Raw genomic sequence first — 23853 nt, 5'->3', positions numbered from 1 at the left:
AGGGCTCATCTCTTCTAGTCGAAAGTCAGACAGGCTCACTTGAATAAATAAATGGAATGTACGTCTCTTCGACACCATATATCACTAGTAAGACAACATCTGGAGATGGTAATGTAGCACATTTAGGAAAAGACATAACCATAAATATTAGGGAATGCTTGTCAAATATTCCACTTTGAATGTGTTTCAAATATTGAATCACATGTATATTTTGTCAACGGTCCTTCCCCAAATGGTTACAGAATTTTATACAAAGCATTCCTTCTTTCCTTGACTCATTGGCAACTCCACAGCCATTATGTATGTATAATGTGTATTGTAAATTTTACTAGTTGTAAATTTTACAAATTAAATTGACTGTGGCAGAGATTAATATTAAATTATAAGTAGAGTTGATGCAAGCTGGCCATTCATTTTACAGCTGCGTCTGACTTGCGTTGATTAAAATGGATTAATCAGCTGGCCTTTAACAGCCCAAATAAGTAGTTGGACTGCTTCTTCTCCTCTTTCATGCCCCTTTGTAAATCCAATCTTCCATTTTCAGGATTTGTTTTTTGCAGAAAGTATGCAAACCAAGATCCCACCATGGATACGATACCTTACAAACACAAGACCCACACTTGTGCCCACCCTACTCTCTTTGGAAATGGACCACTATAAATTTAGATTGAAATTATTATGTACATCTTTGGGGGTGTGAGAGGAAAACAGAGTGCAGACCAAACAGACATGGAGAGAATATGCAAGCAACACACATCTTGTGACACATTAAAGAATGGACCCCAGTATTCTGAACCTGAAAAACAACAGCGCTAAATACGGCGTTGCGTTATGCCTCCTCTTGTTTCTCCTGTACATTTATTTTACTTAAATGTACTTTTAAAGTATTTAAACATTATTTCTTAACATCATTCTTTGATCCTAAGGGCAATGTCAATAAAAATCTGAGCACTTGAATTTCTTGGCCGTCTGCTTTTTTGTTTAAATAATACAAAACACAAAATATACTGGAAAATTATCTGCCATCTGGACAATAAAAAAACAAGATAAGGAAAATCAAAAAATGTCAACTGTCTGAGTTTCTTTATCTGTTAGGTGACTTACTTGAAATGAAACTCATACTGTCAAACTAATCAGAAAGTGTCAAAAACACTAACGTCAATGCACTGTGAAGCAGTATTCTGTATTTTATTGACCCTTTTATTGTAAAACTTCCTAGAGAAATGAAATTCACTTATTTTGTCATACTGTATATTACAAAGAACATTGTACTATGACTTTAATCAATATAAAAAACATTTTATTTCTGGCTGTCATTTTATTTCTCCAAAGTGACCTGCAATGCTCTAAAATATTACTGATTTTACCTAGTATTTATAATGTATCAAATATCAATGTTAGTGTAAATTTTCCAAAAATAAAAATTTCTTGTTTCATTGTATGAAAGGTTAAGAAATCATTTTTAGCTGTTCTCTTTCTTTATACTGGGTGCTACAATGGAGCATTTTTAATGTGCCCACATCAGATCCTTTTAATAATCTCTTCTATCATTTTTAATATATGGTGAGGTTCTACAATTTAAAATGTAATCAGACAAAAAAATTGAAATGTTTTATACTACCAAGATAGCTTATGAGAAACAATATGCAAACAATTCCCAAACACTACTGAAGCCGAGGGAAGGACCTGGGTATCTGTATATAGTTCGAAAGACTGATTTTGACATTAAAATGGGTCTTTTTAGTTTTCTGCCTACTGCCATCTAATAGACACATAACACACTGCACTAAGGCGTTCTGTCAGAAAACAAAGAGCCAACAAGTCTATAAAACAGTAGCTGTGGAGTGCAATTGCATTCATCAATATATATTTAGTTGCGAGTTGTGCTTTATGTCTCTAAAGAGTTGCTTTTTCACACCACTGATGTGCTGAGTTTGTTTCATCATGGCAGTAAGTGTTGCACAATTGCTGATTTATAACAGAACAGTCTCAACTGAACAGGTTTACAACCTAATTTTCTGGATTAATGTTGTTTTTTAAAAAAATCCAGCTGTTTTCATTTTTATTCTCCCTGAAGAATATCAAGATGTGTCGCGCCTTAACTAATAAGTGCTGAATGTGAAGAGTCTGAATTATGAAAACGAAAGTCTGAAAATATTCATTCGGAAAAAAAGCACCTAATACTTTTGAATGTTTATTGTGATCTGGATCCTTTTGATAATCTCTTCTATCATTTTTTTACCCTTTTTGTTTTTTTAAAGTCCTTTCAAGTGTCTTTACAGATGTTAAAAATATTTCACATCTTAGCATGATGCTATTATGGGCACCAACATTTTGTGAGCCTTCTTTTTATTACTGCCATAGTGTCTATGGCACAGGATGAGATACTGGTTGGTGCAGTGGACATCCTGGTTATCCAAGGTTGCAGAATCTCCTCAAAAAACTTAGTGTGATATTTTGTGTCTACTGGACCTCCTGAATAATGTACCTCTGGCTTGGAATCTCTGACCACATATTTAGACTTTGTAAGATGGATGCTGTATAGCACCTGACCATGCACAGTCTCACACTGAGGCACATGTAAAAACACAACAAGACTTTATTTTTCTTCAACTGGAGGGCACATCTTCCCCGTGAACCCCCCAGCCACAACACAGTCCAAGTAAGCACAGTAACTACAACAAACACTCTTCTGGAACCACCACTCCTCCTGTCTAGCTTCGTCCTCCACGACCCGACTCTAGCTCTGTGTGGTGGTTGCTGGCCCTTTTTATAGCCCACCCGGAAGTGCTCCAGGTGCTTGATCACCTGTTTCTGATTGCACTTCCAGGCGGGGCTGTAGAGTCGTCCAGGCCAGCTCAGGAACCCATGTAGTACCCCCCCTGGCGGCCATCCCAGATCCCAACAGGGCTGTGGAGAACTCCATCTCCCATGGAGCCCTACAGGAAACTGAGGCACCATCGTCAGCCAGGGAGGCTGCCACCAAGCGTCCTGGGGGAGGTACTGAGAAGCCCATGGTTGCTCCCCCGGAACATATGTAGAAGGGGCCTCCCGGCTGGGCATGGGACCCGGCCGCCCACCACAACTTTCATCCTGGCTTAACATCCCAATTAATTGTCTTACAATAACGTTTCATCTCCTGAGGCCTCATGCATAACGCCGTGTGTAGAATTCACACTAAAATATCACGTACGGACAAAAGCGGAAATGTTTGTATGCACAAAAAAATCCAGATACATAAATCTGTGCGTTCGCCAACTTCCACGTTCTTCTGCTCTATAAATCCCGGTCAGCGTGAAAAGTAACGCATGTGCACGCGCCTGCTGCCACTCCCCACACTCCTCCCAGAATTATACCTCTTTGAATATGCAAATCAATATAAATAGCCCTTAAGCTCAGCATTCTGTGAAAAGGCAATGGCAAAAGCACGGGAGGAAATAGAAGAATTTCAGCGAATACCAAGTGGAGGCAAAAGAAAAACGTACTATTTGTTGGTTTAAACAGTGGTATAAACAACAAAAGGAAGTTGATCAAATGACATAGAGTGTTGAAGAAACTCGAAAGCTCAAGTTCACAAAGTCGCACAGTGCCTGAAATAAAAAAGAAGTTCTCAGATATCAAAGTCACCGTAAAAAGGCAAGTCGTAGCCCACCGTCTGAGTGTCATATGAAAGCTTATTAGGGTACAGAGAAAAGAAAAAAAAAATAGGGACACAGTGGGAAAAAAGCTTGAAATGTCACTTTAATCTCAAAATTTCCACTTTAATCACGTAGTTTATTTTGTCATTAAAGTATAAAAAGCATAAACTTCATCTTAAAATCGTTGTAATTACTAGTTTCTCAAATCCCATCGTAACTAAAGTAGCACGTTAATATGCTTTGTTTTGTATGTGTTCTTCTTTGTGCTCTATGTGTGTGAATCACTATTTACTTCTTAAACGGGCTTTCTCTTCCTCCGACAGGACAACAGAATCCATTACATTGGTGATATTACAGCTCTCTGAATAATTTAAATACTGAGATGCATTCTTGGTATCATTTTCCTATGATAGGAATTAAAGCATGTATTAAACATGGGAACACGGTGGCGCAGTGATAGTGACGAGCTGGCGCCTCATCCAGAGATTGTTCATGCCTCACGCAAGATGCTTGCTGCGCTGTGCACGACATTCGATAAAATAATTTATTGCAGCAGTACTGTCTCTTTCAAACGTACTAACCCCCAATTCCTGTCCTTCCTTTTCTTTCTCCAAATACCCAATACACACAATCAGCTCTGTAATAGACGTTGAGCCTATTAAGCTGAAAACGCAGATGCATCAAAACATTTAAGGAACACTGAAATATCTTCGTAGTACATGTTTAATTATTGTATTCATCTATCCTTCCAGTGTCACGACAGCCCCAGCAAGAATACAGCGCAAAGCAGGAACAAGAGGCCCCTTGTTAGTGTTGCCACACCGTGTCTTCACATGTTTAATTATTAATATACTAGATTATTTAAATAAAGTTAAAGTTTTATCTGTATAATATAATAAACATATTTTGCTGCATTTCACCTTAAAAATGTAATCGTCATCATATGTAAATACACGCTTTATAAAGTGGCTCAGGTTGTGCAATATTATAACTGTATCGCAAGTTTACAGTGAGGTAATTGTACTTATAAGTACAAACAGTTCTACAAGGAGCACTTGATGGACTGATTGAGTGCGTTTAGAGTTCTTGGCTTTGAAACTGTTTGTGAACCGCGAGGTCAGTACAGGAAAGACTCTGAAGTGTTTGTCAGATGAGAGCAGTTCAAATAGCGAATGGCTGAGGCAGCATGTGCTTGATGCTGTATAACATTAATTCTCTTTCCCATTAGCTGCTGTACACCTGTGATTCACACTCAGATACAGTGATATAAATACTCCGAGTGGTGCAGTGAGAGAAATATGGAAAAAGATGATCCGATGTGGCAACAACTAACGGGAGCAGCTGAAAGAAGAAGAAGAAGGTGCAGTGAGAGTAACAACGTTAAAGTAGTTATGGTATTTGGAATAGTTTGACCTTTCTGTGGACCATTATATTGTTACAGGTTAATTACAATCAGATTCATTAAACTAATAAACAATATGCGGTTAATTTCAGTATATTTATAAAGCCACGTCAGGCATGTGGATATAAAAAAGAAAAGGTAACCACATAGGAACAGTAGCATTGATTTGACGCTGGGTGCCGCCAGTCTGCAAAACTGAGCAGAGAACTTGCGTACGACATGGTATGAGCTACCGTGGAAATGTGCGTGGCTTTACGCCAAGTTTAGGCTTTATACATCGCGATTTGAACATGGAAATGTTCTTACGCAACATTTTTGTGCGTACGCACCGTTTATACATGAGGCCCCAGACCTCTAGATTGGTCTTAAAATCCCACTTCAGTCATATAATCAGTGACACTGGAGTTTGGACTGGAGTGAGAGACAAGGACTTGACTGACAACAGGGAAAAGGAATGGAGTGGTAAGCAATAAAGTACTAAGTACTGGTACTGACAGGGATTTATGACCTCTTAGTGCACTAGATACAGATTCATAACCTGTTAGTTTCATCCGGTGGGGCAGCTGTTTACTATTTTATTGTTTGTTTTTTTGGTAATTTTGCATTCTCATTTATTTAGCCCACAACCACCATGGCCATTATTTTTGTAACAAAGTTTATATTTTCTGGGTCAGGGAACTACTTAAAAAGTGCCCCCTAATTGTATACAACATTTATTATTTTTCTTGTAAAGTTAAAGCTTAGTTATATTAGGTATTAGCCAAAGTACAGTATTTCTGTTCTGATAGCCAGTAGGAGGACTGAAGCTTTATCATTGACTCATACTGTAAATTATTTACAACTTACAATTTATTGTACTTAGAAATATGCTCTTGCATCCTGAATTTGTGAAGTCAGACGGACAGACGTTGGTCTTCTAACTTTTACAGAAACTTCTTTCAGTTTAGAATATTTCTATTTACTATAAAGAACCTGTGGTGATAAACTCATTGTCTTTTAATCCTAATTAGTATGGCACTTGCAAGTTTACTTTAAATCATTGACTCTTTTTCTAACATTTAACCGTTAAGTGCAGGATCATCAGCTGTTCGAATTAACTAGAGGAGAGTCCATGGACTCCTTTCTGCATGCTGCCAAATGAGAACTCTTTTAAAGGCATTAGTGATACATTTGTGAGAGCAAATGCTAGTTTTATTTATTTTTTTAATTAACAGCCTATCTTCCCACAGTGTGGAAGTAATGTTCCTTGCTGAGGAGTGTCAATAATCTTATTTTTCTGATTCATAAGAAAACTACAAATACAAGCAACTAATTATCTTAATTCATGACATCATTGATTGCTTAAATGTGCTCTATGGTTTGACTGGAATTCTAATTTAAAAGTTCTTTTCTTTGACTCTCAACAAAACTGCTTTTACCTGTAAACCAGATTCCTTAAATTGTACCTGCTGGATGGACAGAATTCAGCTTATATTACAACTTACATAGGTATGCCTTTAAGTCTTGAAAGTGTAAAAGGAGTAGTGAAACTTCCTGTCATTATATCCCCTTCGAAAATAATTTTTTATTTATTTTGAAATTATTCAGGTTCCGCAGAAAGATTTTACTGGTAAATTTAGAAGAGCACACTGTATATTTTGTCATAGTAATTGATGTTTAGAGCATTCAAATGATCTTTGAACACAGCCTCATTTTTGCAGCTGTGAAAGTCATCATTTTATATAAATATAATTTGTTGTGCACATATTTGTAGAAACATGCATGGCGTGCAGGATAGATGCTTATAAGAAACAATGGTAGAACTGGAACAATGAGTTTTATATTAAGTTACGTCAGCTGAGTAAATGGATTCTTTTACCAATTGTAAAAGATATAATATATGTATAATATGTCAGTTTTGAAATGTGTCTATTTCTGAAAAGTATCAAATAGAGAGTAAATCCTAAAGAAAGCTGGAAGTCTGCCAATAGATGAAAGAATTATATTTTATTTGCATAAAAAAACTATTCCACTCCTTGCTTACTTGGTGAAGAAGCTGAAGAGACTATAGATTTATTTTGTTTCTCTATGGGCTTCTTTCATCTGTACTTATTGATCATAAACATCAAAGGAAGCTAAGTGCATATATTCATTCTGTTTAACTTTCTTTTATCTGTCAAGGGGGGAATCGATGTTTTAAAAAGCATTTACTTGTATCACTCTGCTACATACAGTCTTCCAGTGCCATTACAACTTCAGGTGCCTTTTGGTCTCCAATGGTGCTTCTATCTTGTTAGCATCATCTTCTGGGAGATACTGAAAGATGAACGTGTTGCTTTTACATATCTGCCATGCCTAGTCAAATTCCAATATAAAGCGTCTTTCATTCTTTTCATTCTTGCGCCAAAACATCCCTTCCAAGTAAAAATGTGCTCACAACCCCGGTTCAGATCTAAATAAATGGCAAAAGGAATTGTGTGAGAGACTAAAAACTGTTTCTTGCATAGTGCTTGAAAAGAAGGCGTTGACCTTCTCTTTTGGATTATCTGTCATTTACTGTAACCATGTAAGACCAGCCTTTTAGGTGATAACTACTGTATGTTGGCTGATGCTGCCTTCTGCTCCAAAAGCCAGTTACAGGAATTCATTAATGATTTATCTGGTTCTAGCCATCTCTCAGGTTTACAGTTGACATTTCTATCACAGCTCTGCCATTCCTGGACATTTGCCTTTCTATCACCTTTCCAGCACTTAAAATCTCTCTCTGTTTCAGGCCAAGTGACTCATATTATTACCTTCTCTACAGCTCCTTTTAATGCCTCACACAGTAGAAACTTTCTACATCTGTCACAGTTCCTTAGAGTCTGCCGCCTCTATAAAGATGAAGTGATCTTCTTTAATGATAATCATAATAATACATTTTATTTCTATAGCACCTTTCCCATGCTCAAGGTGTTTCACAGAGTCTCATAAAGAAACAGCAGGTACTGTATATGTAACAATGGATACAGATGTTTGCTGAATAGGACATTAAAACAGATAGATACAGGATATACAAAAGCATTAAATAGAATAAAAGACAATAAACCAGAGTAAAATACTAAATTCAATACTAAAAGAAAGCCTAGCAAATAACATCATTTGTGATATAGCACACATGCAAATTATACTGAGCATCTAGACAGAGAGAAAGAATGTCAGGTTAAGTTGAAAGCCCTCCTGAACAGATGAGTTTTAAGTTGTTTTTTAAAGGAATGAATGGAGTCAGCTGATCTAATTCATTTAGGGAGGTCATTCCAAAGTCTGGGCGCTATACAGCTGAAGGCCCTGTCAACAACTGAGTGCACGTTAGTGTGGGGCACAACAAGATTACCAGAATCAGAGGACCTTAGTAGGTGAACAGGAGCATAGTGATGGAGAAGGTCACTGATGTAGTCAGGTGCAAGGCCATTTAAAGCTTTGTAGGTTATTAATAGAATTTTATATTCAATCCTGTAAGACACAGGGAGCCAGTGAAGGCAAAGCAAGATGGGTGTGATGTGCTCACTGTTGCTGGTTCGTGTAAGGACTCTTGCAGCAGAGTTTTGAATTAACTGGAGCTGTGATATAAGATTAGAAGGGGCACCTGCCAGCAGCGAGTTACAATAATCGATGCGGGATGTGATAAAAGCATGGACAAGTTTCTCAGCATTAGAAAAGATGAGGAATGATCAAACATGGGACATGTTACGGAGGTGAAAGTAGGAAAGTTTCGTAAAACATGGTTTATGTGGGCAGAATAAGAAAGGGAGGAATCATAAATGACATCAAGATTCCTTGCATTAGAATGTCTGATGAGATCACCGTCAAGAGTGACTGAGAAGGAGCTCATTTACTTAAGTTGCGCTTTAGTGCCAATTTGCACAGAGTTCAGTTTTGTTGCAATTTAACTTTAAAGAGTTCTGCTCCATCCATGTTTTAATTTCACGCTAGCAAGTTGTGAATTGAGAAAGCCCTGATGAAGTTTCATTTTTAACGTTAAAATAGAGTTGAGTATCATCTGCATAAAAATGATAACCCAGACCATACCTACGAATGATATGGCAAAATGAAGCATACAGGCACAGAAGAGCAAAGGATTGAGGATATAGCACTGATGAAACCCTTGTGTGACTAGCACTGAGCTACATCTGCTGTTGCGAAGACTAACAAACTCTTCCCCGTAGGTCAGATAGGACCTAAACCACTGGATGGCAGTGATACCCAGCATGTTCTCCATTGTGGACAGTAGAATGTTATGTCTCACAAAATTTGATATTGATATTTTTGTAATTTCGGATTTATCACATCTACAGACACACATATGCTTTACGTCTTATACTATCAACCATATTAGTGTTTCTGTCAGCAGCTTAGTCAAATATTTGTATATTTATATTATATACAAATATATTTACATGTATACAGTCCATCCATCCATCCATTATCCAACCCACTATATCCTAACTACAGGGTCACGGGGGTCTGCTGGAGCCAATCACAGCCAACACAGGGCACAAGGCAGGAAACAAACCCCGGGCAGGGCGCCAGCCCACTGCAGCATGTATACAGTACTTGTTTTAATTTTTTTAGTGCTACTTTCATCTAAACTTATCAAATAATGGAAGCTTATTGATTGTACATGCTGGTAATCACAAAAGCAGTCTGTCAAAATTGTAAAATTCAGCTTACTTATCCTTACCGAGTAAATGGAGTAACTGCCTTCAAATAACACAGTGATCCAAAGGTGCCATTTTAATTTTTATTCTTGTGAATTCAAATTACAATTACTGCACTGTTACCTTGACTCTGATGAAATCAAAGACCAAATTCTTGTACATTCTCTTCATATTGTGGATCACAGAAAGAGTGTTGGAGCCAAAACTATCATGAAAATGCAGGGAGTCACAGTTATTAAAAAGAAAAAGCTTTATTAAAAAAACATATTTCAAATGTATTATATATATATATTGTAAAAATAATTTATAGCGGTTCTAGTATATTGAAACAACAACATCTTCTTTCTACTTCTTCTTTCGGCTGCTCCCGTTAGGGGTCGCCACAGCGGATCATCTCTATTAACACAACAAAATAATATTACATAAATCCAAATCTGTATGACCTTGCCCTCCAATCAAGTTTGGGAGAAATAGACTGTATTGTATACAGTCCAAGAAAAAACAGTTGAAATTGAATTGGCATTCACAAGTGCCATTTGCTTTCTCCTGCCAGGCTACATAGATGTCCACATGAGTTCTTGGCATAAGTATCATGTGCAGTCTGCACCAGTAATCATTATAACAGGTGGCCCACACTTAACAGTGAGTGCGTGATAGTGGCATTAGCATTATTGCAGTATTACAGATATTTGTGCATTTGTAATTCTTCATGACATTCTTTACAATGAAGAGGATCATCTATATGTAATATAATGCTCTAGATTCTGACTGTTCAGCTCCATGAAAAGCCTGCATTCTGCACAAGTTTTTATTGCAACCAGTTTCTGCACTTCACTGGACTACTGTCTCATTTAAAAATGCTGTTATTTTCCACTTACTTCCTTATATTATTACTATCCAGAATGTCACAAAATGTTTTATTCTATTATTATTTACTGTATATTTTAAAAAATAATAATGTTTTACTGGTATTGGTATTTTTCTGTCTGTCTGATGGCTTACTTTCTATATTCATTCATCAACTATACACCTCAGAAAGCTACCAAGAAGTTAAACAGTTAGGTAGTGGATTGCTTGTGGAGTTTTCAAATACATACTGTAAAATTTAAATCTATCACAGTTTTCCCTCCACACCACAATCACTCACTATTCTGATCTGCCATCTCCATCATCAAGACTCACTTGTTTCTTGCCTGTTGACTTTCTTGCTATCTCTGAACGTATTAATAAGTCTAATTCCTCCTCCTGTCTGCTTGATCCTGTCCCCTCTTCTCTGCTTAAGACATGCTCATCCATAATTAGTATTCCTGTTGCCTCATTCCTTAAAGAATCTGACCTGGATCCTTCCTTTCTCTCCATTTACAGGCCTATATCTAATCTCCCTTTTTTGGCTAAGGTGATAGAACGCGTGGTTCCTACACAACTCCATGCTTTTCTTCTAGATAATACACTCTATGAGCCTTTTCAGTCTGGCTTTCGTACACAGTACAGCACTAAGACAGCTATTCTCCATGTAGTCAATGCAGATTGTGGTTCCCTTAATATTCTCCTCCATCTTGACTTAAGTGCAGCATTTAACACTGTTAATCATGAAATCCTCCTGTTATGTCTTTCTGCTGCAGGCATCTCTGGCTTAGCCCTTCAATGGCTCACATCATATCTTTCTAATAGGCAACAGTTTGTCACACTTGGCCGATATAAATCCTCCACCTCACCTGTGTTGCATGGTGTCCCTCAGGGTTCAGTCCTTGGGCCATTACTTTTTTCTACTTTATATCCTTCCTTTGGCTCAGATTATTCGCAGACATGCCCTTAACTTCCACTGTTATGCAGATGATATACAGTTATATATTAGTACAGACTCCCCTACAGATTCACCTATGCTATGGATGGAAAATAACTTTCTCAAACTTAATGCCAATAAAAGTGAAGTGTTACTGGTAGGTCCAAAATCACAACTTTCTAAGTCATCCAATTTCTCTATTTCTGTTGATGGTACACTTGTCAAACCTGCTCCTGTTGTCAGAAATCTTGGTGTTTTGTTTGATTCATCACTTAACTTTGGGCTACACATTAGGTCTCTTTCCAAAATTTCATTCTATCATCTCTGTAAACATTGCCCGCCTCTGTCCATTTCTGTCCTTTCATGATGCTCAAACTCTGGCTCATTGTTTCATAATGTCTCATATTGATTAATGTAATTCCCTCTTCATTGGCCTCCCTGCAAAATCTATACAGAAGCTACTGTATATTCAGAACTCCACAGCTAGAGTCCTCACCCACACAAAGTGTTTTGCTCACATCTCCCCTGTTCTCTCCCAGCTTCACACCCCTGATGAACCCCAGAATCAACTGGGAAAAACACAGAGGTCCTGTCTCCACTCTGCACAGCACTCACAGTACCAGTGTACAGGCCAGCCATGATATCCAGCAACCTCGAGGGGATCCCGCGAACCCTCAGGATGTTCCACAGGGCAGCACAATCAACTGAGTTGAATGCTTTGTGAAAATCAACAAAGGCTGTAAAGAAACTCTGATGATATTTGTGTTTGCGCTCCATGAGAACCCTCAGTGCCAGGATGCGGGCGATGATAGACTTCTTAGGCGTAAAACCAGACTGTTCCAGTCGCTGGTAGGTGAGCAAGTGATCACGGATCCTATTGAGGACGACTCTAGCAAGGACCTTACCCGGCACCGAGAGCAGTGTTATCCCCCTGTAGTTGTTGCAACCCAGGTGATCACCCTTCCCTTTCCAGATAGGGACGACAAGTCCCGTTTTCCACTCAGCTGGGATGATGCCAGTCTCCCAAATGGAAGCAAAGATTGCTTGCAATGCCAAGAGGACAGCCTTACCACCAGTCTGGAGAAGTTCACCCCGGATACCACAGATCCCTGCAGCCTTCAACCAGCTGGTTCACCACCTGTGCAATCTCAGTGAGATTGGGTGGTTCACAGCTAATTGGAGGATCAGCCTCAAGAAAAAAAAATATCTATTATGTTTAAATAGAATTTTTAATGTGAAATCATATCAATCTTCAGGTTATCAGTAAATGAAATACATCAGTCATGGAATCGTAAAGCCACAGTAGAATTAAAGTAGATGGCACAGTACAGCACTGCTTAGCACTATTCTTAAAAAGTAACAGGAAACTGAATTACAACCCAAACATGGAGACAGTCTGAGTAGAGTTTTCTCTTTCTTCCAATGTCTGTATGTCTGCTTTTTTTGAATATTGCAGTTTTCTTCCCACAACCAAAAGAAGCATATGTAAGATATTCCACCCAAAAATAACATTTTTTATGTTACTTACCCTGTGCACTTTGTATGGGTGGGCGAGAAAAATTTTAATCTCATGTTTTCAAACAGAAAGGGGAGAAAAAACCTTTATGACATAATAGTGTCATATGAAATCACATACGTGATAGTGTTATGACAATAGTGACCAATGATGCACAACTGAAAATAATGTGAAAAATATCAATGGAAAGAAGAAAAAAAAACATCATGTCACTTAATTCACATAATCATCATGTCAGTTATCCAGTTGTATGCTCAAAACATGCAAAATGCATGTTTTTTTTTTTGCTAAAATGTTATTAAATAGTTACTTCTGGAATACACAGCACACATAACTTAAGCAGGAATCCTCAAGGGAGTCACTTTTTGAAGACAGGACTCTTGACCAGCAAATGATTTAAAGAAAGAGAGAGGCAGGTCTTCAATTCAAAAAGTAATTCTCATTAGCCTTTAGTTTCCTGTTCATGATGTGTGCATTTTTTATGTGAAACATAATAAATTAGGTTTAATGAAAAACAATCTTTTTGAAGCACAGCTGTCATTTTAGGTTTGATCCCTTATTACGTCTTTTCTAGAGTTTTGGCTGTATTATCTAGTTTGTGTCAGTTGAATGCTGGAGGGTTTTTCCTCTCGCTTTTGTGGGTCAAACATCTGGAATATGACTGTCACCCTGCCTCATGTCAATGATTTCTCAGTTTTCTCCTTTTTTATTTCATAAGCAAGAATTTGACTAAAACAATATACAGATACCACACAGATTTAATAAATTTAGTTCTAATTATAGCTGAGATGACTCAACCACTTTAATGCCATTTCAGTTCCAGCTTATTTTATAATTAATTGGTAGTAAATGCTGCTTAGATGTTATTAAAATGAATTCAACCTGGATGGTTTTAAAATAAGCAACGCTTTAATGTGACAGTAACCTGCAATTATGTTTACAATGGAACATGACTTAAAATGTAAATTAAAACTCTGACTGAATAAAATAAAAAATAATGAAGAAGCATGCATGTATGTGTAGGTGGGAATTTCTGCCCATTCTGACATTATCTGAATTAAGTCATGAGCAAACTGTGGAAGGGTAGCCTGTCCATCACAGGGCAAAGTACAAATTTTAATTAAATGTTCTAAATGTGTAACAGGGGAACATTTTGAATGTGTTTCTCCAAACATATCACAAATTAAGCTGTATTTAAACCAAGCATCATACCTTCTGATTCATTTCTAAGCCAACCCATCGCATTAATTCTGAAGTCAGATGATGACCTGCTGTGTTTGCAGGGACTTCAAAAATATGTCTACCATCACCTGCTGTCTTTACAGTCCAAAGAACATGAGCAACTTTTAACGACCCACACCTATACTCACTCTTTAGCCTCAAGCGAGGTCTCCAGGGCTTATCCTGCATTTGCAAATGAAGTATTCACTTCATGGGGGAACAACTTATTTAAGCTGACTTAACACCACCTGACAGCAGCACAATCACAGAAAGCCAGGGTCCATGCCCCGATTATTCAAAAATACAATTGCAAAATAAATAATGTTTTGACAAATAGTGCAGGTAAAGAAATGGAAAATGGAAAAATCTAAAACATTACATGTAGTTAAGGATGAGAGAACTCTGAAACATTGTCTTAGGTTAGTTAAAATACCCTGTTTAAGTATTCTAGTAAATTATGAACAGAGCTGAAGTGAGTGCTGTATGTTAACCATTCTAAAGCAACAGCAAAAACATTTGGCAGACGGCAGCACGATAAAGTTTCTAGAACAGGCTGCTTGTTATTGTAAATGGTTACTTCCACAATGTATATAATCAACCTCTCTCTGTTCTGGTTCTTCTTGTCCTTGCTGTTGTTTTTGGCACGCATGACAACAACACTCCACCATCCCTGAATTATCTACAGTACAAACTGGCAATGATACAACAGGAGCTTGCTTGCTAATCCTACATGTGATCCAAATTCACAGACAGCAAGCAGTGACTTTGTGTTTTCATATCTTTCTAGCAGTAAAAGCAGTTCTCCTAACTTCTAACTCCTTTGTGTCCCCTTATTGGTCTTCCAATTATTTTCATAGTTATGCTCATTTAAGACAGTACCATAACATACTTTGCACCATCATCAATGTTTGTTTTAGTTTTAGCTTGTGTTTTATAATACAGCAATATATTACCTGCTTTGATGTTTCTGATTTTTACCTACCATGAATATGTAGCTTGGGATAAGAACATGGAGAAGGTGGGCCTTCATGTTCTTGGATGTGAGGGGAGGATCCCTTATGAATCACAGTATTGGCCAGACTAAGTATCATCAAATGAATGCTTAATTTCAAATATCTTAATAGACTGGTGCATCATGGCCAGCACTGATGAAGATGGTTTACTGCTTTGGATACCTAATAGTAGAACTTTGGTTTCAATGGAGATTGTTGGCTACATCAACCAAGATTGGCATTGGGTGCCTGAATGTGCTGCCGGGAGGATATGCTCCATCCCCTCCTGTGACCCTGACTTAGACTAAGCAGGTCTGAAAATATTATAAATGTTATATTTTGTTTTGTATAAAATCTGTGAATTATTTTTATTATCTAATAACATTCTTACTAAGTTTTAATGACTACAGTATTAGATATGGACAGAATGTTTTTAATGGTGAGTAAGTGAATTGGTTTATAAAGTTCCACAATGTACAGTACAAAATGCCATGCAATTACTATTAGTGCATTAAGTAAGCATCAACCTGTTGAATACAATAAACTCAATTCATAATATAACAGTTCTGGAGAATCTTTTTCATTATGAAAAGAAAAAAAGACCTCCAGTTAAGCTACAGAAAAGATAAAATCTTTTGCCATTTTTTTTGTTTCACGCATTTCACTCTAATAGAGACTGAAATAACATTTTACATTTGTTTTCAAGATCAGGTAGGTGAATAAGCAGTAATCCTGCACGTCGCTTATATCATTTTGAGAGGATTGATCATTAAAATGTCATAAATTTACATGAATAAATGACACTTTTTTTCCTGAAAGACCAAGTAACTTTGCATAGGGGTTGACAAAAATTGTTCCATGACGTAAAAATTCTATTATATCTTGCATTGATCTCTAAAACCCTCATAATGTACAGTATTATTACTAGTTAAGGTCATCCAGGGTCCTTGTATTCATGTCATTTTATTTACAGTCGTAAACATGGCTGCTTTACCTTATTTTACCTAACTACTTGACAGTATGCTAGATGAATATTGAAGATATTTATTAATTATAATTTTAAGTTAGGCACATAATAACTGCCAGTGTTTTATATAAGGTATAATACTGAATTTTTACTAAAATGCGAACAAACACAGGAAGTAGTTTCCACTGTAAAACAGGCAGTAGACAACAGGGTCACGCTAGATTAGGATTTGAATTCTGTGGTTTCAAGCTTAGCATAATCAGACAAGGGATGATATTTACAGTATCTTGTGTTTACCACCATACTTTATTCACCTCCTTATATTGTAACTACTGTTTCTTTGTCTGTTAACATCTGTTAGATATACTCCTGAAATCTTGACCACTTTCTTCAGTCTGTTATACAGAACAATTAAAGACATCAGTGCCATTACACTTGTCTCCATTACCCTTAGAATAAACCATCATGCAAATATGTGGATATTAATGATAATAAAAGTGCCTCCTTTATCGTCAATTCGGTACTCTTTTTTTATCGTCTTATGTACACATTTGACAAATGACCATTAAGCAGATAACTGGTTATTATTATTATTATTGGTTACATTACATTACATAATGCATTTTGTATTTAGAACCTTGTTCTTCAAAATGTGCTTGAGTTTGTGTTTGAATAAGGTATTATCTGTGGTAGTTTAATGATTTTTCACCTCTACGTGAATGAAATTTTACTTTATCTTGACTATCACACTATCTATCAAATATATAGCCACATTGATTACTTCATGTTTAAAGAATTATAGCATTTTAATCTCAACTTTCTATTAATGATATTTTTTTCCCTTATCTGTTCAGAGATCTCAGAATAATTTTAGGTCTCTTTTAAAAAAAGCACATTTTGAGTGAACTTTAAAAAATCAAAACAAATTTCTTTATAATTATACAACGTTTTTCAATTATACAATAGACAACTGTCTTCTATGAATAGTAACTGATAGGATTTTGATTTCAAATGAACACACACAGTTTCTGCTTTGCTTCCAGAGCAGCGTATTTAGTTATTTGTCACTAATTCGAACAAAAAACGGTTTGAAAAACAATACAAGACTAGTCAATTAAAGAATACTACCACATATGACAGCTGCATTTTGGTAAAACATTTGTGGATCTATATATACATTTTAGGTAATGCAAGCCTTTTTGTGTTTAAATGCACTAAAAGACCAACTCTAGCCATTAGATTTGAGCAAGCTGCTACAGGAAAGATTTTCTTCAACTGCATTACACAAGAGCAGAACTGAATTTGTCACCAAGCACATCTGGTGTATGTAAAATACTAACTCGTTACACAGAACAAACTGTCTACATAAATTATAAATCTGTAGGTAATGGGATCCACATTAAAAATTTCACAGTGGGTATCAGTTGTTCAGTCTGCAATTTTCATTTTTAAAATGACTTTGATGTAGGATGTAATTATAAAAAAAAATTTGAATAGCATTAAATGAAAAATAAAATCACTTACTTGAAATAAAAGAAAATCCCAAGAGAAATCAGAAGTGAAGCTATGGATAAAGCATGACCAACAATGGCCATGTAATAGAGTATGTATGCCATCTAAAAAAGTCAAAAAGAAAGAAAATATAAAGTGTTTCATTTAATAATGCACACATTGTTTGTGGTAACAATCATATATAGGTTATATACCATAGCTATATTTAGTATGTGTTAGTAACCTTATTTAACTTAGTGGCATTATAAGATTAGTCAATGAAAGTTAGAAAACATTATGGTTACCAGAATAGAATGAATAAGTAGCAAACTGTAAACCATTTTTTGCAACAAACTCTCCTTAGGGCTCAATTTTATGTACTTTCTTTTCAATATTCACTACAATTTAGCATTAATAAGTGCATTTAAGAAGCTGTCTATACAATAACTACAAATATAGTAGGGCTACAAATCTTGCAACACAAACAAAAAACATGTTATTGAAATATAACAATCCTGCACTATACAGTATATAAATATAACAATCGCATATACTCCTATATACAGGGTGTTGTTTTCTTTCTTTAAATCTTTTAACAAGGAAGAGTTTCTTTGTAATGAACCATGGGCTCAAATGTTTTCCACTGTACAATACATTTTATCAATAAAGTCTGGTCCTTTTAAGTATAAAAGTCTTCTTTGAGCTTCATCTGCATTAACAATATTTGACTTTAAGTGGTTGATAAATTCTGTTCATTTTAGCTGCTGCTTTAGAGATATTGTCTGTTTGTTCTCTTCACCAGCATAAATTTCAACTTTATTATTTCTTACCATATTGTCATATTTTGGTGTCAATTCAATGACTTTACAAAGTTAGATATTTGTTAAAAATCCAATTGAAACACTGACAGTACCCTTAGAAGTAATGTATGGATAGAAATTAATTACTGTGGTACTGTTAAAATTACAGTGGGCAAAGACTCAATATGAGAAATGTTTAAAATAGCTGTGTTAAGCTGCATGAAAAGCCATCCATTCATAAATCCATTATGAAAGCCTGACATTCACATTTGTGCTTCTTTTTATGTAATAATGACAAAAATAAAATTTGTACTGCAGCAAAACCTCCAAAAATGGGCTGATTTAGTTTTGCTGTAAATTAAGATTAAGAGACTTTCTCTAAGAGGTAGCACCTTGTTGCAGTATATTATAAAGATAGAATATTTCAAATTTTACATTTTATCAAGGTAAGATGGAGTCCAGCACTATCAGTTCATTAATTAATTGTTGAACAATTGCCAGTTGAGACCAGAGGAGGGGAAGACAAAAGCTCCAGTCAGCAGCATCCCTGGAGAAAATAAATCTTTGGATTCTTGTACAAATGACAAACAGATAGAGGTGCATTATGCAGAGTTAATCAAAAGCTGTTCTTAAAATATGCCTGACTAAAGTAGTGAGTCATCAAAATAGATTTAAAAGCTGAGACAGTAGGGGCAACAAATATATAAGCAAGCAGATCACGACAAAACTCTGAGACCCTGTATATAAAACATCAACCTCCCACTGCTATTTTAATAATCCTTGTGCTATTTAGTTGTCCGACATCTTGAAATCTTAATGTGCACTCTGGTTTGTAAGTAACAATAAGTTCTGTTCAGTTATCTGGGCCTTTGCTATTTCTGGCTTTATATGCAAGGATAAATTTGAAATCAGCTCTAAACTTAACTGGATGCCAGTGTAAGGACTTGAGAACTGCAGTTACTGTATGTGTTTGTACTTTCTGGTTCATGTAATGATTGCAGCAGCATTATGAATTAACTATATGAATTAACTAAAAGCTGCATAAAGAACAATTTCAACAACCAGTAAATAACACATTGCAGTAGTCAATCTTACCAGAAATAAATCCATAAATTAATTTTACAGGATCCTTCATATTTAAAAAATAATACTTAAAAGATGGAAAAAGCAAGTTTTGGATAGTTTTGTGGTGTATGTTTTAAAAGACGTTAGTGGCAAAATTAAGTTAAGCGGCAAACTGATAAGTACCGTTAAGTTAAGTTGCATACCGATTCAGTAAACAACAACAACATTTATTTATATAGCACATTTTCATACAAATGATGTAGCTCAAAGTGCTTTACATAATGAAGAAAGAGAAAAAAGACAAAATAAATAAGAAAATAGAATTAGGGAACACTAATTAACATAGAATAAAAGTAAGGTCCAATGGCCAGGGAGGACAGAAAAAACAAAAAAAAACTCCAGACAGCTGGAGAAAAAAATAAAATCTGCAGGGGTTCTGAGGCCACGAGACCACCCAGCCTCCTCTAGGCATTCTACCTAACATCAATGACCTCACAATTAGTCCTCATGGTATTCATGGTTCACATAGAAGAACTTGATGATGATGGTCATTTGGACTTCTGGCAATTAATCCATCAATGTAGGGACATGTCCAACTGAGTTAAAAAATGACAGACTTTTGTTATGGTCAGTGTCATTAGCCCAATATCTAGCATTTCTTACTTTTCAGTATTCAGAGACAAGTAGTTCTTATTCATCCATTTTTAAAAAAATTCACAGACACAATTAATTAAAAACATCACTGGAAAAACATTATGTGCTCTAAAAGAAAGGTATACCAAGATATCCTCTGCATAGTAAAAGTAAAAGTTAATGTTATGTTTTCTAATGGCAATTCCCAATGGAGGCATGTAAAGTGAGAACAGTAAATGTCTGGGTACTGACCTCTGCAAGATAGCTTATTTAATTTCTGAGTATATTGTTGAAGTATTGTCAACACATCTCTGTACATACTGAAATCAATATGATAAATATGTACTGAACCACACAGGCACAATGCCTGAGAGAACAGTGCAATTTTCTAGCCTATGTTATAAAACAGAACGGACAATGGTGTCAAATGCTGTGGTTATTTCAAACAACGTAATTACTGTTGAATTGTCTTCATCAGAGAATATAAGAATAGAATACAACTCAGGTATTGGGACAGATTAGGAAGCTAAAATAAAATTTCTCAAATAAATTTTGATATGTAAGGTGAGACTGAAGCTACGTGATGACTACTTTTTCAAGTATTTTAGAAAGAGAAGGTAACTTTATAATAAGTGCATAACTGTTAAGTGTATATGGTTCTTGGTCTAATTTTTCTGCAACAGTCTGATAACTGACACTTTTAGTGCATCAGTAACTGAGTTATTCAGTATTTATCTATTGATAATGCAAAGAATAGGTGGTGCCAGAACAGCCATTCAGCTTTTCGCCAGTTTTGTTGGGACTGAGTCTAAGGGACATGTAGTAGGCTTGTATCATTTTAGAAATTAAAGTTATGATTTCCATTTCTGTCAGAGTAAAACTACTAAAGTGGTGTGCACAAGGCAATACAGTGTTTGCCAATGTTTAGTTTACGAGGTGATGTTAAAATTTGGGATCTTGCATTATCAAAAAAGTTTACTGTATAAAATCTGCGCTGCTAATGTTTGTAGATATTTTGCATTGCATTTCAGAATTTCCATTTTTGACATTAGTTACATGTTATAAAGAGTACATGAGATTTATTTCTGTTTTCATCTATTAATATGGAGTAGTAGCCTGAGCAGGCCATAAAGAGAGTTTTTAAATACTTTTTAACACCGTCAGATCATGCAGTATGGAAGACCTCCAGCTTTGGTTCTCTACAACTATGTTTGAGTTTTCCGCACTCTAACCTTAAAAACGCGAGTGTCAACATTAAAGCAACCTGAGTTTCTTTGTTCTTTAATCACTTTTGTTTCAAGGGGAGCCACTGTATTTAAAGCCTCCTTCAAAGTCACAGTATAATTAGATGTTAGCTGATCTCCATTGTTTTCCATAATTTCTCATTATGGAAATATTCTCATATTTGGATGCAGATATACAATCCAGAAGTTGCAATGTCCTTGTTTTACTCTGGGATTATATTGGCAAGGGCAAAACCACATCAATCAGAAATAACTTCATTTAATAGAGTAATGCTTACAATGTGAATGTCAGATGTGTAAGGATGAACACCATCTTTCTTGAAAAATCTTAGCCTTTTCCAAGAATCATCCCAAATATTAACAAAGGCTATGCTTTTATTTGCACACTAGGTTTCTATCCAGCAGTGAAGGGAACATATTCTTCTATAAATAACATCCACTCTATATAATCTTGGTAAGGGGCCAGACACAAATAAGTTCCAATATTTTCTATTATTGTTGGTGCATAAGGATATGAAGTTCTTTCTCAGATTGTTGCAAAGTGATATTGTTAGTGCTAGCAATAAGTGAAGCACTTCTTCCTCAGTCAGTAAGTCCAATTCTGCCTCCATGGTAAATATCTTCACCCATGGAAGGCATTTAACTTTAACTGCTGGATTATCCATAGTTTGTATTTCTAACATTCCGCACTATGGAATTGCCAAATATAAATACTTTGCTGTTCTCACTTGAGTATCTGTTGTGGGTCCGAAATGAGGGACTAAGCTTTGACTTCTTATACCCATTTCATTGTTACCTACTTACCAAGTTGCAAAAATGGTGCTGCTGACTTTGGCTACACACTGACAAGAGTTCGGCCTCAATCCAAATTGCCTTATCGCTATAAGATTCCTACCATTTTCTTCCAAAGTATGGATTTTTGCCACCTACTCTTAATTAACCCTACATTTTTGGCAGGTGAAGCTATATATACTGAAATCATAAGCTACACATACTGCAAGACACAACATATTGACATGACCTCGACAAACAGAGAACAGATCAAGCTTATATTTTGTGCCAAAGTTAATCTTTATTTTTGTACTCTCAGTAACATCAGAAATACCACTCTTGCTGGGGACTTCAGCTAGTTGGCTGCAAGACACTCATGTTCAGCCCTTCACCGTCAACTTGACAATCGAGTGTTCTTATTTGGTTTCTTTTTCTAGTTGGGTGTCAGCTTTTACTCCAAATGGATTTTGTTTTTTCACTTCTCATTAGACTTTAAGTTTTTTTCCACCTTTAGTAAGTTATCAGACATTTTTCGCTGCTAGTGTAGGACACTATTTATTCATACATGTCTGAGATGCTTCTGCTTTCTCTCTAGCTATGTTTTGCTATGTTAGTTAAGAGGATGACTAGAATTAGGTCTATGAATATTACAATATCTCCACATAAAATAAAACAGAGCAAAAGATTACCAGAAACACGATATACTGTATATTTTTGGTGATCATAAGCAAGAAAGCAGCAAGATAGTGTGTAATACCTGTTTATGTTAAACAGTCATTGAGTTCTTGATTATCAAAATGAAAATTTTTTAAAAGACGTTTGTTATACTGCAGATGAAACTTAGAACAATAATAATTTTGACAGTAATGCCTTATTTGAAAATCAACCACTAATTGCAGACCATTTTTATAAGAATTAAAAAATAATCACAAATACTATATATTGTTAACTGCAGCATCAGTGTCTAAAAATGCTAACATCAAAATGCTTTTAGTATTCATTAATACTAGAAATACCATCTAATGACACCTACTGTAGGACAGTTCATTAAAGAGGTTGGCCACCCTTTTGGACTTATCAGCTTATTACAGCATTTAGCAGGGCCACTGTGAATTCTCCAAACAATTTTATATTTGTTATCTCTATAACAAATGTACTTTAATATGGTGGTTGGTAAATCAGTGTTAAGTTATAGTTTCTGTTCACACATTGAAACATTTCAAATAATGAAACAAAAGTGCATGCTGTCAAATGTAGATGTGTTATCTGAAAGCACTGAACCTGTCAGGTTGCTCTTTAGGAATCTGTTTCTTATTTTCTGTGTTGAAGACCAAATGGGTAAAGACATCCTTTTGATCTCCCTCATAGGTGTGTGAAAGTTAATGTCCAAAGAAATATGATAAACATGCACTGGCATTAAGTAAGTCTTCTTTTTTTTATGCTGCCATTTCAAAAATATTTTTTTGGAAATACAGTGATCCCTAGCTATATCACGCTTCGACTTTCGCGGCTTCACTCTATCGCGATTTTTTCTCATACACGCTTATGTCACTACGCATGCGCTTTCTGAGAACTTTTATCTAAGCCCCACGATGGCTCCAAAACGTGCTGCTTTTGCTAAGCCTTATGACAATGAAACTAAGCGCTGGAGGAA

General features: G+C 35.8%; 1 protein-coding gene across 2 annotated transcripts in view; it reads right to left on the bottom strand.

Annotated features, from left to right (window-relative positions):
• calcr (calcitonin receptor) overlaps nt 1-23853 on the bottom strand; it is a 180658-nt gene that overhangs the window by 102690 nt on the left and 54115 nt on the right. For both annotated transcript variants that reach the window (XM_028817092.2, XM_051936106.1), the window contains exon 5: nt 17720-17811. In XM_028817092.2, the coding sequence (XP_028672925.1) occupies nt 17720-17811 (92 nt within the window). The remainder of the gene's footprint in view (nt 1-17719; nt 17812-23853) is intronic.

The sequence above is a fragment of the Erpetoichthys calabaricus genome, chromosome 13, assembly GCF_900747795.2.
Source record: "Erpetoichthys calabaricus chromosome 13, fErpCal1.3, whole genome shotgun sequence".
Lineage (NCBI taxonomy): Eukaryota > Metazoa > Chordata > Cladistia > Polypteriformes > Polypteridae > Erpetoichthys > Erpetoichthys calabaricus.
Note: the sequence above shows the minus strand (reverse complement) of the source record. Positions and strands in the feature narration are given on the sequence as shown.